The sequence below is a fragment of the Rhinoderma darwinii genome, chromosome 6, assembly GCF_050947455.1.
Source record: "Rhinoderma darwinii isolate aRhiDar2 chromosome 6, aRhiDar2.hap1, whole genome shotgun sequence".
NCBI lineage: Eukaryota > Metazoa > Chordata > Amphibia > Anura > Rhinodermatidae > Rhinoderma > Rhinoderma darwinii.
In genome coordinates this window covers 127,408,956-127,426,536 of record NC_134692.1, presented here as the reverse complement: position 1 = coordinate 127,426,536, position 17,581 = coordinate 127,408,956, and the positions used below count along the sequence as shown (strand labels likewise).

The 17,581-nt window shown below is 41.0% G+C and overlaps 1 protein-coding gene across 2 annotated transcripts in view; it reads left to right on the top strand.

Annotated features, from left to right (window-relative positions):
* Positions 1 to 17,581, top strand: part of BAIAP3 (BAI1 associated protein 3) — a 162,147-nt gene that overhangs the window by 73,045 nt on the left and 71,521 nt on the right. For both annotated transcript variants that reach the window (XM_075830316.1, XM_075830317.1), the window contains 3 exons: positions 12,630 to 12,711; positions 14,862 to 14,948; positions 17,157 to 17,264. In XM_075830316.1, coding sequence (XP_075686431.1) covers positions 12,630 to 12,711; positions 14,862 to 14,948; positions 17,157 to 17,264 — 277 coding nt within the window. The remainder of the gene's footprint in view (positions 1 to 12,629; positions 12,712 to 14,861; positions 14,949 to 17,156; positions 17,265 to 17,581) is intronic.

Below are 17,581 nucleotides of genomic sequence, written 5' to 3'. Positions count from 1 at the left end.
CAATTTGGCAAATAACTCGACTCCCTGACAATCTAACCCAGTGGGGCATTGCAGATAAAGCCTACTCTGAGAATCTCAATCACAAATTATTATAATTAACCAATGGCAAAGAGAAAACCCAGGGAGAAACGGCTTGTCACAAATGGCATTTTACTTTCCCGAAATAAGAGGAACTGATTACATAATGGACGGCTGGGAGCGAGCTGGGAAAATATAAAATCCCAAGGTGAAGTGCAGCTTAAAATATTTTGTAGAGAAAATGTCACACACTGGCAGGATTTAGTGCCATGTTAAAGTATGGAACATAATAGATGGACAAATAAGCACGTTGTTTCAAAGATGAAGTGAACATATACTTCTCTAAAAAAATGTAGCAAAAAAAAATCGTGAACATCTCTTTCTACTGTTCTAATGATGATGTTCTATTCTCCGTGGTTCTTGGTCCAACATTTCAGTATCAAGGTCCATGAACAAGGCAAAACTTTGTGCACAGACCCTGGCAGGGGTCAGAAACCTTCGGCACTACAGCTGTTGTAAAACTACATTTCCCAGGATGCCCTGACAGAGTTTGGCTGGAATAATAAAGTCTTTGACGGTCAGGGCATGCTGGGAGTTGTAGTTTTACAACAGCTGTAGTGCCAAAGGTTGCTGACCCCTCCTGTATAACCATACTATGGTCCAGGGGCATAGCTAAAGGCTCATGGCCCCTGGTGCAAGAACTCAGCTTGGGCCCCCCTACCCCTCCCCAACACCACAAGACCCATGCCACGCCTATGGCCAGCCGCCTTGCCCAACGGTCCGCCCAATATAATTCCACCCATAGCCGCCCCCACAGTATAATGTCCCCCATTAGCTGCCCCCATACAGTATAATGCTCCCCGTAGCTGCCCCCATACAGTATAATGCTCCCATAGCTACCCCTCCACAGTATAATGCTCCCATAGCTACCCCTCCACAGTATAATGCTCCCATAGCTACCTCCCCCACATTATAATGCCCCCATAGCAGACCCCATACAGTATAATGCCCCTCATAAATCCCCCCCTTACAGGATAATGCCCCCATAGCAGCCCCATACAGTATAATGCCCCTCATAGCTGCCCCCACACAGTATAATGCCCCTCATAGCTGCCCCCACACAGTATAATGCCCCCCATAAAGTATAATGCCCCCATAGCAGCCCCATACAGTATAATGCCTCCATAGCTGCCACATACAGTATAATGCCCCTCATAGCTGCCCCCACACAGTATAATGCCCTCCTTAGCTGCCCCACACAGTATAATGCCCCCATACAGTATAATGACCCCATAGCAGCCCCATACAATATAATGCCCCCTTTAGCTGCCCCACACAGTATAAAGCCCCCATAGCTGTCTCCCTACAGTGTAATGCCCCCATAGCTGCCACCATATCAGCCCCCCAGACAGTATAATGCCCCATAGCATACCCCATATGGTATAATGTCCCTCATAGCTGCCCCACACAGTATAATGCCCCCATAGCAGCCCCATACAGTATAATGCCCCTCATAGCTGCCACCATATCAGCCCCCCATACAGTATAATGCCCCTCATAGCTGCCACCATATTAGCCCCCCTCCTTATACAGTATAATTCCTCCATATGTGCATAATAGAAAAATAAGAATGTTACTTACCTATCCCAGTTCCCACGACGGGTGGAGGAGATCCTTCTCCTTCTTTGCCCTGTTGAGTGACTCGGCGCAGACAGGCGCGATGACGTCACTAAATCGCGCCTGTCTGCACCGAGACTCTAATAGCTCACGGCACAGTGAATGTTGGAGGAAGGAGCCATCAGCTCCTTGCTCCAGGATTGAATTAAACTGGATCTGCGTCCTGAGGACGCAAATACAGTTGGAAGCAGGACCTCGGTGAGTGGTTCGCGACCCCCCGGAGGTCTTCACAGGACCCCCCAGGGGGATGCGACAAACAGTTTGTAATGTATTGTGTCGTGCAGTTTGTGTTTACGGTGGAGAGAGGAGGGGGGGCCTGTAATTTAAAGCCCCCCCTCTCCTCTCTCGACCGCAAACACAGACAGTACAATACAACAGACAGTACAATATAACACACATACATTACGGGCCCCCTCTGCAGCTCACCTGCAGTCTTCCATGCTCTTCCGCATCGGCTCTTCAACAGTGGCTGGAACGCCCCCTCACGTGACGTCACGGTCACATGGTACACTGAGTGTACCATGTGACTGTGACGTCTAAACAAACCATGCCCGTAATCAGGAAGTGCTGGCATCACGGCACATACAAAGTTTGTATCAGCGCGCTGCGTGGCAACGGGGGGGCCTGCGGGCAACTGCGACCGCTGTGACCCCTATAGCTACGCCACTGCTATGGTCCCGAAGGCACTCTGTGTGCCGTATGGTGCCTTCCGTATGGGACTGTATTATGGTGGAATATCTCCGTAATTCAACATCCAATAGAAAATGGCATGCTATACTGCATGAGCCCTTATATGATACCAACCAAATTACATATTGTGTCGAGTTTGCCAAGCTGTCACTCAATCTTTGCCTTTGTAAACTTAAGATAGTAGCAGAAACACTTAGAAAACATGTATCCCACGTGGTCCATTTCACAAACTGGTTAATACCCTGGAAAGCAAAAAATTGGCATGAGTTATATATACATGATTTATGGGACACCTACCAACCAGTCCATCGTTTTCCATGGCTACAGGCTATAAAACAAGCCCTGTGTGTAGTCTGATCCTGCAGTCATGTGTTACACCATTACATTTGCCCCTATTTAATGCCTGTAGGTTAGCAAGAAGAAGGAGGCAGAGGAAAGAAAGCAACACAAGACTGCAGGATTGTAGTCTGTAACCATGGAGACACACAGGCCTGTATAGGAGCTGTATACACAAAATGGTAGGATTTTTTTTAATGAAGGGTAATTATAAAGTTCCTTTAATTTTTTTTCTCCCCCTTTTTTGATACTCTATGAACCTTTTACCCAGCCAGCATTATATTTTAGTAATGTTTTCAAGTATAATTCACTTTATATCAGGCCATTTATACGCTATTTTTAAGGCACTGTGTCGCCATATATATTTTCTGCAGAGCATGTAACCACCATTCCCCTACACTGCAGCTATTATTTTTTATGACGTCTAACTGACGATTTGCGTCCCCTAATACAGAACACCTACGGAGTAAATAACCTTCTTTTCTGTGACTATTTTAGTCTGTGTATCTCACAAGTTATCTCTCATTCTTAGGTCTAAGGTTTTCTCTCTAGCCAGAGAAGACATTTTATCTTTTAATCTGATTTAGCTCAAATGAGGTCCCCAATAACATTGAGGACAAGGTCCCACTACTGTGGTGGGGTGAAGTAGAAGTCATTTATACCTCTATTACTTGTTTGATCCAATCCAGGTATAAGAAAAAAACATGAATGGCAAATATGCCCACCACAACCTGTGATGTGTTGTCCCCACCTTTTACAAACTAACCATCCCCTGAACTAGTGGAACAATCAGACTCCTCAACATTATACATCCCGTCTACGTGACCCTTGAAATGTCCACCTTTTAAACGCATCTTTGCAAACAAATTTCATTACTTAAGTTGTACTGATCCTGAGTAATAGCCTGTTTTTGACTCGATGGCTGCTTTCATAGTTCTGCTGGTTGCCATTGGAAACAGTCGACAGGCTTATCGTCAGACACACTTCTAACTGCTTAGCTGAGCTCCAAGTGTTTGTTTTGATCATTAATATTTCCTATTTCGTCCTATTAGAATACCCAACTCTATGGAAAAGACTGAACTGTCCCATCAGAAGAATGCGCTACGCATTTCTGAGACCCGTAAACATATCTGCTATTGACTGACCAGTTTTTTTTCTATTAAAATCTAAAGAAAAAAAGCTGAAAATGTGACCATTGTTATCTCTTACAATACAGGTCCCAAATTTTTGTAGCTTACAAGCCCCTTTAAGTATGACCGATGGTGTTGAGCCACATTGGGTATTAAATGGAAAAAGTAAATGAAAGCTATGACCTAGTAACTTAGTTTTAACCCTAGTGTTAACTGCCAATAATACTATTACATACCAATAGATTAAAATAGTATTTAGAGCTGCCACCAGCTAGGACGTCACATACACGGCACCTGAGAGTCACATGTGGCCACAAGCCACTGGTTGATGAACTCTTCAAGGAACAAAAAATTTCCAAGTCATGCCGTAGTCCTATATAGACTGGTACTGGCCAATTTTGGAAATCGGTAGGGGACTTTTTATGACTATGCATGACAGAAAATTATTTTAGCAGGATTATGTCTTGTGTACATACAAGAGAGGGGGTCCCATAGCGAAGATCAAATTGGGCCCACCATGCTATTGACACCTAGGATTGAAAGGCCTGATGTTTGTTTCCCCCTCCATGCACTTTTCATAAACTTAGGCCAATTTTTCCATACCTATGTTTGCTAACAATGCAGTTAATCCGAATTGTGAAATTTTACACATGTTCTCGCCACCCAGTAGCAAAGGGGATGAGGCCAACTAGAGCTGGGCTCCATTTCTCCAAGGGCCCCTTATGCTATGTATGCCCTTCCTTGTCTCCTCATTTTTTTTTTAGGCTTTTTTTTAGCTATCTCTTTAACAGAAAGATGGACTAACCGTGAGCGTTTTTTTTGCCGGAAAAAAAACGCGTTTATTTACGTCACCCATTGATTTCAATGGGGTTTTTGAGGCGGAAAACGCCTCAAGATAGGGCATGTCGCTTCTTTTTACCGCAAGCGTTTTTTTTGCTTGCGGTAAAAAAAACGCCTCCACCTCCCATTGAAATCAATGGGAGTCAATTATGGCCGTTTTTTGGCCGCGGTGAACAGGGCTGCACACAGCAGGGTTGTAAGCCAGGATGAATTTCAATAAAGTAATACTTGAGACCCCTTAACCTTTCAGACTTCTGTTTCTATCCCACTAGGTACGTTAGGTAAAGTATTAGGATCGAAAAATGGATATGGGTGCTGGATAAGGTTAGCAAAACTGAGGTCTTTATTTTAACTGGTCCTCAAGGTATGATTAAAAACATTCCCGGAGTGAAAATGTCAATGTGCTCAGCCTCTCCAGCATTCAGTGAAGTGCAGCTCTGTCAGATAAGCTCAGCTCATATTATTGAGAAGCGACAAGCCCGATGACAGGAGACTGCGTTCTTGCGGTCTCTCTGGAATCCCGCCATTCTTTTCACATTAAGCCACAGTTGAAGAGTATATGAAGGAGAGACGTTTAGCACCGCCTCAAAGGAAAATTTTTGGGGGATTTATTGTCATTTTTTTATTGTCCAAAACTTTTTTACTTTTTATTGTATTTTATTTTTGTACAATAACATATCATCCAGAGAACAATACTTCTATATTTATAGCACTGAGCACTGCTCACTCGCCTTAGTGACCTCCAAGCTAGTTTAAAATCCACCCAGCAGTCTTTTGGCAAAAGCATCAACATTGTGCCTTTTGCTAAAACCCAGTAATTCAATATAAGCATTTTTCACGGCAAATAAAGGTCAAAGTAAATGATGGTATCATAGCAACTGAGCGGCTGTATGAAAAAGAATACAAGGAAGCAGGAAAGAGAGGTAACCTTTGCTGCACTCGGAAGGAATATTTACATGGTTTTATGAACTGTCACTAAATATTATTTCCTTCTATATAGAGATAGATGCTGGAAAATAATAATGTTGCAGATTCCTCAACAATGGGTGATCTTCAGTGTGTTCATGATTGACAAGCGAACGTGGCGCAATTATTCAATTTATTCCCAGGTTACAGATCCACGGGGAGGTCGATGTCAACGTTACATTGTACAACATCCAAAAAGAAAAATGATAGAACCGCAGCTTAAGAGATTTAAAGTTGTTTTTTTTCCCCATCAAATACATTTATTTCCTATCTACACACGTGATATTTTTCATCGCTGGGTCCCCACTGATCACTAGAACATAACCCATAACCACCATGTATAATGTACATCATTATTAACCCCTTCTGCACCTTAGACCAACAGAGATATTCGATATTAACTGCAAAACCACACTAGACCACTAGGAGTATTAACCCCTAAACTACCCCATGTAAAAATGTACGATGTCGTTTATGTAGCCAGTTGGTAAAGTCTGTATAATAAGGGGCATTTTGCTTTCTCCGTTGTGGGCACAAACGCACTTGGAAAGCCCCCATTAAAAATACTTTTTCCAATTGCCCCTGAACACAGTGGGGCAGATTTAATATTACTGTCATTAACCTAAATGTATCATACCTATAAGGGCCAGTTCACACTGAGTTTTTTGGCACTGATCTTTAATGCGGAATCATCGCCAAAAAACGCCCGAAACCGCTTCCCATTGATTTCAATGGGAGACGGAGGCGTTTTTTTCTGAGGCAGCTTTTAGCCGATTGCGGGGGGAAAAATCGGCATGTTCTTTCTTTCTTGACACGGTTCTGCCTTTGACCTCCCATTGAAATAAATGGAAGGCTGAGAAAGCGTGTTTTTTGCAGCGTTTTTTGTCCGCGGGCCTCAATAGAGTGAATAGGAAGTATTTCTAGATCTTTAGCTAGAGCTAGAGGGTTAGAGCAAAGACAGTACAGAACTTGGTAAAAAGCTCTGCGAGAAAAGTGCAGGCAGATCAAAATAGATTTTTTTTCTGCCTGCAAATTCCTCTGGGTAAACAAGGCCTAATAATTTTTGTCTTTTTTGACAGTATTTAATATAGCATAATTTTTTCTGGCTAACATGGTACTATGCTTTTTTTTTTTTTGTACATCATTAACCTAGACCGCTTAAAACTAGACCAATATTAGACCCTTTTCTCTTCCTGACACCACCTCTTGGTTTACTTTAGAACAATTTTGGTGCATTTTAAACCTCACTTTTTTCCTCTCATTCACTCTCCTTTTTTTTCCAAAATTATCGAGGTGCAAAAAGTGACTAAGACACCTAATAAATCTGGTGCAAGGCATGTAGACCAATTTTTTGGCATGAATAGAGGTAGGATTCTGGCGCATTTAACTTGGTGAATCTTCCCCAGTATATCAGTGTTGCCCAAAGTATGGCGTAAAGTAACAAAAAAATTTTGGGTATTTTTGCTATAAAACAAAGCCAGTTTTCAACAATGCAACTCTTCACATCGATTTCAGGCACACCGGAAAATCACCTAATATAAAGAACAGGTCATACGTTGTTTGCTTGTAGCTCGTCCATTTGCTCTGTTGCGGGCATTTCCTGCCAGTGAGCATGTGATAATATTCTTTTTGCCATACTGTCTTGTGACAGGACTCCATCAAGGCCTAGTGCTGCGGACCCCTGATCAAACATGGTAATGTCTTTTACAGCAGATGTGTAGGGAATGGCTTCCAGCAGGAAACGTCTTTGAAACATTTTGATACATGTCACATGGATTTATACAAAATTTCCGACAAAAACATGACAGCAAGAGTAAACGCAACAATGTTACAAAAATGGAAACTGACTGTGTTTGGCATCAACGAGAATCAATGTTATATCTTGGCAAAGTGGCAGTAATTACGGTAGAAATCAGAAATGTTTTTTCAATATATTTTTTTCCAGTACAGTATAATAAAATCTTAATTTACTTTGTTTTTGTATGTGTTTTTTTTTTTACCTGCAAGATGCCATTTTATCCCTAAACTTGTGGCTGTAATTGGGTGCAATCATGTAACTTAGTTTGTAACTCTTTTTAGCTATGTAGTTCATCAAAGGAATCCCAGATTGTCTTTGATCCCTCCGGGACTATTCCTCTGTGTTTTTTTAATTTTGATATTGTAAATTAAAAATAGAAATTTTAAAGTGTGCATGTTTAGTTCAAATACTTGGTACTATAGTAGGAGGAACATCCCACAGGCAGCTGTACCATGCAGAAGGCTCAATCCCTGGTTCGGGGCTATGACCAGGGTGCTGTGTGCCGGAGGGGAGCCTCTGCAAGCTACTTTGCCTTGGCCAGGGTATTTAAATACATGGCCAAATAAAAGTTTGCCCGGGTAAAGGAAAGCCTAGCTACAAAGCATACAGTTCTATATATGGAGAATATGGGCTAATTTAAATAATTATCATGTTAAATGCCACCTTAGTTACAAATTGCACAGGTCATACGGTGACTATTCAAAATGCGACATATACCTCCAATAAATATACATGTACTGGCTATCTAGAATAGTTTTTATGTTGTCATTTTGAAAGCTAGACAATCCGTACTTGGATAAAGTAACTAATGTAAGTAATGTGAGAGAAAAGAGGAGATATGTGTCATGTTATGTGTATTGCTGTTTTTGGTAACCATAGCAAATTGGGACTAATGTGTTTATAATGTCGAAAGATGCAAACTAACCACATGCATGGTGGTTATAACTGGCCAAACATATAGGATAAAAGACAACTGAACCCACAGACTTTTTTGGAACTGGATCTTATGTGTAGGGGGCCTCCGAACTCTATCCCGTTGGCAGATGTCTTTGGAAAGTAGGTTTGGGCATGTTGGATTTCAACATGTCTGGTCCTTTGTTCCCTGCTGTCCGAGAGGTCAGGAAGTGACTTTAGGTCCTATTACACAGGCCATTATGGGCCGTGTAACAAGCGCCGATCAACAAGACATCTCACAAAGGGAGTGACGATCGTTACTACGATCGTTCGTCCCCGTACATTTCCATCACGTCGACAGCACATCTCCCTGTTTACACAGATGTGCTGCCGAAAACGATAATATTTAGTGCTGCATAAACTAAATCAGATCATCCGATGAATGTGCATTTGCCCGATAATTGGCGCGTGTAAAAGGGCTCCTTTTCCCGATAAAAAAATATACGTACTTGGCCGAGCATGCATGTTTATGGTGTAGTTGGTTGAAATAGCAAACGGCACCGCTCTAGAACTTGTCTTACATACCATATAAAAATATTCATCCAGCAATTTATAGTCCGTGGGAAATTATAATGAAGGATTTTTCACAGACATCAGTCGGAGAATCTGTTAAAGGGGAAAATGTTTGCCATAAAAAACTGGTTTGCATAAGACATCAAAGTTGTGTTTTCTTTTCCCGCTCTCGCTGCTCCCTGTCTATAATCTTAGCACAGCTCACATGTATACCGGAGCAGAGCGTACACTATATGTAAAGTCCCTTTTAATGAGAACTGTATCAAAGCAACAGGGCAAAGGTTCACTTACATAACCATGATTATAATGATATAATATGCGCAGATTCTGCAAATTATACCTAAAATATATGGGATATTACGAATGAAGATGGATGAAAATGTTATAGAAAAAAGAGTGAACACTATGGAAGAAAGCAGACTGCATGTTAAACAGCAAAAGTCCCCAAACTTTATTTTTTTAACCTCACCATCCACATTCGAATACGACAGTTCCATACAGGAGTTGTTTGGTTTATAAAACCCATTTTCAGTGATCTGCATTGAGAAAAGTCCCAAATTTTGGATCTTCATCTCATTCTGGAGGATGCGGCACCTTCATGCATTACGTGGAAAGTCCAATGTTTGCAATGGGCACTAGGTAATGTTTAATTTGTCCTGCGGAGGCGCTGCAGGGGAACTGAGCACTTGCTGCTATTCACAGATTTATCGCTGGAGTCCCAATAGCAGGACAACCCATGAGCATATTATCATTGGGGGACCCTACTACCAAAAACAAATTGTCCAAAGTTACATAAGACATGTGTCTATATAGTTGAACCTATTATCATTTCATGTTAATTCCTATCGATCAAAAACAGTCCTCATGAGGTAGTTTCCCACTGGCATCAAGTTAAAACAATTAATCTTCAAATATGGAATATTTGGAATAAATCTAGTTAATGATGTGAAACCTTCTTTTCTCTAGATTTTATGGGCCGGGGTATACACAGATAATAAGACAGATCTCTATATCCCCCCTTGATCTATTAGGTCAGCCCTTAATCTCCAGACTATTACGGTAAATTTTTGTGCTCCAATCTACTCAACCATTTCCTTAATTATTTTGGTTTCCCACCTCTGAACATGCTACATTTGTATATGCCAATTCCAGAATATTTCATCAGCGGTAGAAAACCTTTCCCAAATGCTAATTTGTCCCAAAAATGGATAGCGGGCGGCTGGGTCTACCACCTATCATACACATTAGATGTTGGCAGGTCATGCCAAAAACAATGAGATCTATCTAACTGTGATATGTATGGGTGGGTGTGCATGACATAGGGATTAAAACATTACTAAAGAAAGCATCCCCGTGTCATGCTCCACCCATTCAGGCACTGCATTAGTCATGAAGCAGTGTGTCAGATTTGATTGGGGTGTTCCTTTAAGACCCAATCTCCACCCTCCATCCATAATCAAATTAAACGGTCTATAAATGTATTTTTCTTCTATCTGTCGGTTCTATTGTATCTTTTTGCTTTTGATATTTTAAAAGTTCAATAAGATTAGTATTTATGAACAAATTAACAGCGTGAATATTAAGTGCCCCCCCCCCCCATCGTTGCACAGTTCTAGTTGAGCTCCTGTAGAAAGCTATATTGATTAAGCAAGCAGTGTGTTTTCCATGCAGCTTTGTAATTATGCGCAGGCAATTGTTTATCGAAAGAGCTATTGAGAGACCCACTGCCAGCTGATACAATAGAATAATCAACTCTGTATTGAGTCCAGAGGGAAAATGACTTATTTTTTCAGGGATAACATTGGAAGCATTAACCAAATCTACTTTTAATAATGGTAAAATATTAATCATATTATGCATTCGTAGAAGTATCACTTAGACAAATATTGAATATCGGAAGTCCTTTATTAAAGGGGTTTTCCACTTTTGACAATCCCTACTTTTTAGAAGGGTTCCTTAAAAATAAGCAGTTTACAAAGTTTCCCCCTGCTCAGACCCCTAACGATCAGCTGTAATCTGTAGGGAACCCTGACAGTAAGTGTTCAATTTCCCTGCAGCGCCACCACAGGGGAAATTAAGCATTACACAGTGCCCATTAAACTCAAAGGGTTGTCTTTGTAATGCAGGACAGGTGCTCCAGAGTGAGAGGTGCTCTTCACTCTGGCCAAGAGATGAGGATCCTGAACAGACGAGCCCACCTTCTATTGACTCAGAATAACCTAATAGGATATATAAAAAATGGGTTTTCTAAACTGGACAACCCCTTTAAGAATCTATGAATATTCCATATTTCCAAATGATGTCTCAATGGCATAAGACCCAATAGCAAAGCTACGAATGGGGACCCACTTGACCATGGACAACAGCCGCTAGTAGGTTTATTGTAACTGATCAGCTTTCATTACACCATCTAGGCTTCTCAAACTTTTTTCTTGGACCTAATCAAATCAAGGCATTGCATACCTTGGCAAACTTCTTAGGACCCACAGTGCCTCCACAACAGTGCCAATATGTAGACCTAGTGCCCCCAGTCAGCACAACACTCACCTCCACTGTCTCTTCTGGCATTACAACTCTCGTCCGCTTGAATCTTCCTGTTCCGATCTGCTTCTTGGCTGAAGCTGTCTGTGATAGGACAAAAGTATCCCGTCCCAGGACAGAAGGATTCCCGCATTTACTCCTGTGAGACATCCACTAATACTTGATAGGTAGTGTAATGCCTCCCAGGTAAGACCTGCCTCACCGTGAGAAGCACTTGTCTAAATACCTTAAGATGTTCTCCTCTTTGATCTCTTACCATTTTGCATTTCTTCTCTGTTCTCGATCATTATTCCCTCTTCCCTTTCTCTTTGACATCCCTCCGTTGTTAAATCACTATGTCCCTCTTATGGACGTTGCTACAGTTGGTACCCCATTAGGAAAACCTGTTTATTGTCCTATAATCGACACAGGATATTATCACCCTTCGTAAGATATACTGCAAAACCAGTGGCATATGTAGGAGACAGAGGGTCCCATAGCAAAGATTTAAATTAGACTCCTTTTTTGAGGTGCTGCTTGACAACACCACCACCTGGGACAGGAGGTCCTAGTGCCCCCATCTTATTGTTATGGTTTACCATTTGTTTTCAAACACTACAGCATCTGTGGAGACCCCATCACTGTGTATGTTCTCATCACCCATTAAAATGGGGTCAAAGCCAACCTGGAATTGGCCCATTCTCTCCAGAGGCCTAATAAGGGTCGCATGGGCTACCTCTATGGTGTGCACACCCTTGTGCAGAACTCTCACTTAGTATTGCTATCTTAGGCATATGATTTCGGGTGAGACTTGAGTAGATAAAGGTGATAGATTGAGTAGATCACAATCTAATACTTCTAATTTTCGTATTGCTTAAAGACACACTAATATAGGAGTCTAAATACTGTATGAGTACAATAGAAAAAATGGTGCAACTAAGGTAAAAATAGAAGCTTTTGGGGTAAAAAAGATAAAGGGATCTTTAAATTAAAAAATTTTTTTTTGCCATCCTTAAAAATGAAAGACGTATTCAAAAAATGCAATGACATTTAAATGCAGTTAAGAATTAACATCCTGCTATTTACCAACCACCCATTGTTAAAGGACGACAGATGTACAATTTTAGCAAATGTGTCTCTTTAAGTGTTTATTCCTTTCATCAATGTAATGTTTTTTTCCTTCCCAGTGAGAAGACGGGAGATTTTTTCGATAGAATGAGAAGTGTTCTTCAGAAACAAGAGAGCATGCAGCGGTATTGGAGGAACGAGGTACAGTATGTTCAGATGTTTGTGCCATTATTATTGCTCAATTCTTAAAATAGCCATACCACAGCTGTACCGAAGATGGGAAGAACTAGTGAAGGAGGCACAGACAGGTGTTTGCAATCTACTGTGATGTGAAACACAATAGGAATCCATACCATGCCAATCAATTTATTGTGACAGGAGAATTATATTCTCTACAGAAGTGAGGTGCCTTATAGCAGCGTTTCCAGGAATGTAATTACCCCCGGTGAGACTTGTTGCCCTGTCTACTAAGCAGTTATGCACTTGTGTACCGATGTTTCAGAGTTTGCTACTACCAAGGAAAGAATCTGGTTATAACCAAATTGTGAAATTAATGCGTTAGAAACTTCACCATCATCTTGGTCAACATTGTAGATAAGTTGACGTTCTTGGGTACCGTATAAAACAGTGATATAGCTCAAAGTAACTGAGTTTTGGCACAAAAAGTATTCCAAAAATCTGTTGACCATACCCACTGGCCACCCAAGTGTCCACACATCGCCAATAATATCATCATTCAAAGGACTATATGGAGGAGAGGGAACCCTATAGCAAAGACTAAAATGGGCCTTGTGGTTGACATCCTCGCACCCCTAACCTCATGGGACATGAGATCTTGGTGCTTGTTTGCCCCATCATCTTTCTAAATCCTTGGGTCGATTCCAACACCCTTGGCGTATGAGAGGACATATTCTAACCAGCCATTGAAAGAAAGGATGTAGCCAACCTGGGTGTCCTCAGCAGAGTATGTGAAACGAAGAAGGTAAATGCAGTTTATGGTCCTAAATATAACAAACAGATTTGCCCTAGCCAAGACTTTCTTACCACATTGAAGTAAATAGGACGCAGAAGAAGACCAAATACTCCACTCTTGTCAGATGCAATGGCCAGAGGTTTAGTAAACCTGGACAGTTGTAGAATGGAAAATCCATAACTTGCACTAAAGAATCTCAGCGGTAGATGGTAGGCTCAGAATTTGGCATATCCCACATGTCCGCCTTGGATGGTTCAGGTTAGTGGTGTAGTGCAATGAACCCGTCAGTCCCACAGGTTTCAGCGCTAGATACAGCTGCTCTGTATACAGGATACGAAGCAGCTGTATCTCAAAAAGTAAAAATTATTTTTAATCAAAACTAATTTGAAAGTTTCACCAAACACACTGATTGATATTTTTATTAGAAAAAATAAATCCCTTTTCGAAGGTTCACATACCAATTTAGAACAGGGAGATAAGATCAGTGTGTCTGGTTATTAGGGGACTGAAACAGTCAGTTGTAGAAATATCCAATGCACTGAGACATTGTGTGCATCGGGTTTCAGGAGCAGCAGCATGAAGTGTTCTCCACACAGAGTAGCTGTATCCAGTGTGTACGGTGCTGAATACGGATTTTCCCTAGCAACTGCGAATGAATGAGGTTTGATAAAACTCCAGTCACTAAGGGTATGTTCACACGGCTTATTTACTGACGGAATTCGGGCGTTTTCCGCTTCGATTTACGTCCGAAAATGCGGCTCGACAGCGTCGGCAAACATCTGCCCATTCATTTGAATGGGTCTTACGATGTTCTGTTCCGACGGTCATTTTTTTTAGATTTGTAAATAGATGCCCGCGTCAAAGAAGTGCCTGTCACTTCTTCAGACGTTAAATGGAGCCGTTTTCCATTGACTCCATGGAAAAACAGCTCCATTTACGTCCGTAATTGACGCAGCGGAAAAGCGCCTCAACATGCCATGACGGCTGAAATTACGGAGCTGTTTTCTCCTGAAAACAGCCCCGTAATTTCAGCCGTAACGGATGCTGCCGTGTGAACATACCCTTATATTGTTCTGTACTTTGCTGCAGAATTTTGTTGCGGATTCCGCAATCGAAATTCTGCAACAAATACGCGATGTGTGAACATGTAGTAGCCACTGAGTATATTATAATCATTCCCCTTTAAGAATATTTTGTTGATCCCTCTTAAACATCCCACTCTGTAACGTCTTATGACAAATCTTTTGTATTTTTATTACAATATAAACTTATGTAAGATTCTGAGTAGTAGGTGTTCTTTCACATGAGCAGATGGTCACACAGATAAAATAAGTTCTTTCAAGTTTATTGTAGACGTTCTTGTGATTTTTCTTTCCAGGGTGTTTTAAATAACAGCATCCCACCTCCTCATGAGAACACTGGTGAGCACAGCGCAACAGACAAGCTGATACTGTCCAAAAGAGAGGTAATTTATGCAAAAAAAAATATTTCACTTCAATGTTTTTGGCATGAAGAATAACAGCTGAAACCCAATTATTACAAAGTTGTTACTTAAAGAGTTTGTTTTAAAAAACCTAGAAAATCTTTAAATACCCTATTTGAGAATTCTGACTTTATAGAGGAGTCACCCTTTAAGGACACTCCTCTATTAGCCCAGGTTCAGTGCTGCTACAAAGAGCATCTCTCACTCTGGAGGACCTGGTATATCCATGTATTTCACTGACAGTCCAATGATTTCAATGGGAACTGTGTAATGCTTCATTTCCCCTGTGGTGGCACTGCAGGGGAATTAAACGCTTGCTGCCAGCTTCTAAAAATCACAGCTGAGCAGTAGAGATCGCAGTAGCAGGACACCCTGTAATCATCTTATCATCAGTGGAGCTTTCAAACAAAAAGTGATTGTCCATAGTGGACTACGTCTATAAGTATGTATTCAGGTTTTAGCACATAATAGTTATTCGTCATATAATAAAAAGTTTGTTATTTTTCCAATATACTTTCTGTAACAATTCATAATGTTTTTCAAGATCTCCGCTTTCTGTTATTTTAATAGGAACCTTTATTGTTTAAATCCAATAGATAAAATCTATTGTGTCCATGACACACAGGTGTATGACTCGTTACAGTTATACAATGTGTATCAGAGCTCTGTCTTGTAATGCTGTGCACCTGTGTGTCTATCACATGATCAGTTTTCACTGGAAGTAAACCATGAAGGTTTCTATTGAATGACTGCAAGCAGAGATATTGAAAAACATCATGAATTGTTACAGAAAGTATATTAGGAAATGGAATAACTTTTCATTATATGAAGAATATCTTGTAAACTATTAAGGAATTGATACCGAAAGTAAATTCGAAAAATTTTATTTTCTGAAACTGGATAATCCCTTTAATCCCAGACTTTCGGACAGTGTCTACTGTGATGGGTGCAAGCAAGTTCAGCCCCACACAGCAACTTTTGTGAATATTTTTTTCTCCCTTGAGCCGGACTGTTATGTGATATGGTATTGCAGTTGACTTACTATAAGCATGACTGTGAGAAATCACCAAATTGCCTGGTCCTGAACTAAATACATATTTATGTGGGTATAATTACCATGTTTCTGCTATATGTCATATGGATATTGTTGAATATTTACTTTTCTTTTCCATGAACTATATGGAAACAATTAGTTCATACTAGAAACTTGCTTCATGGTTACATATAATGTTATAGAGGTTTTCCAACCATTCCCATTTATTGTAATGACGGGGGGTAGGGAAACGGACAAGTGAGCCCTAGTCTACCCGCCACTCTGTCCCTGCCTACTTGCAACGACCCGCCCTAGGCGACGGGGTACAACTGGGCGGCGGTCCCTGCGCTCAGTAAGTGCACGACAAACACGACAAACATACAAGGGAATACAAGCAAGGGAAAGGGGCAGTTGCCCACGGCAACACCGTGAGCAACCAGAGTGGTGAACGAGCCGAGTCAAGCCAGGAGTGTGCGAGGTACCAAACGAAGAGCAGAAGAGTAGTCAGTAAGCCAGGGTCTGTATGGAGCAGGATCAAAATAGAAGGAGCTGTAGCTGGGCCAGGAAACCACAAGGAAAGAATCATAAGCACCGAGGGACAGGAAGGGCAGGCTTAAATAGACCGAGGGCGGGAGCTAGCTGAGTCTGGCCAGGTTGCGATAGGCTCTCCCACTCCTAAGCCTGCCAGCCTGAGTGGTGGAAGCTGGAGTCAGTCTCAGGGATGTAGATTCAGGTGCTGACTGATTAATTATGGGAGTTAACCCCGAAGCTGTGCCTGGCAGATCCTTTACATTTATGGTGTATCAAGCAGTTATGCCATAAAAGTGTGATTGGTGGAAAGTCAACTACCCCCACCTATCGCAAAAAATGTATCCCATTCTCCCGATAGATGGGAGTCCCAGAGATGGGATGCCCACCCATCAGGCATTTATGGCATGTCTTTGGTCGGAATACCCCTATAAGGAGGGTCAAGTGGCAAGAGCTCATATAGCCTCAGTGTTTTTGTTAGTGTTTTTCACTCCTTAGTGTCTGGATCCAATTATATAATTATAATTTGGAAATATGTAGTAATTATTTTAATGTTTACTAAACGTCTCACAAAAATATATAATTTCTAATTTAAAAAAACATGTTTATTTGTTGTTGTTTTTTTAAAGCTGGAAATGCTGTTTGAGGAAATTATCTATACATTAGTTTATATGGCCGGCGTGGTATCCTCTGAACATGTTGCCAGTGAAGAAGAACTTTTTTACTACCTTCAAATGGTATGTGACCTCCACTTTCTATGTACATATTACTTTGTCTTCCCTGACATATCTTATAAAGAAATGACTGGTTTCCAATAAACACGCGCCTTCTACGTCAGCACTATGGACAGCTCACATTAGGGAAATGATCTATACAATTTTATTAAAACTCCAAAATTTTTATTATCTTTTATTTAGCGGAGTAGGACTAGAGTTTCATAAAATATAACTTTTACTCATTTCTTTTTTTTAAAAACTGTGTGCAGACAAAAGCACACTAGAACAATTTGTGCAAAACAGAGAAATATTCCCTATTGTCAGGGGAATATAGTGTC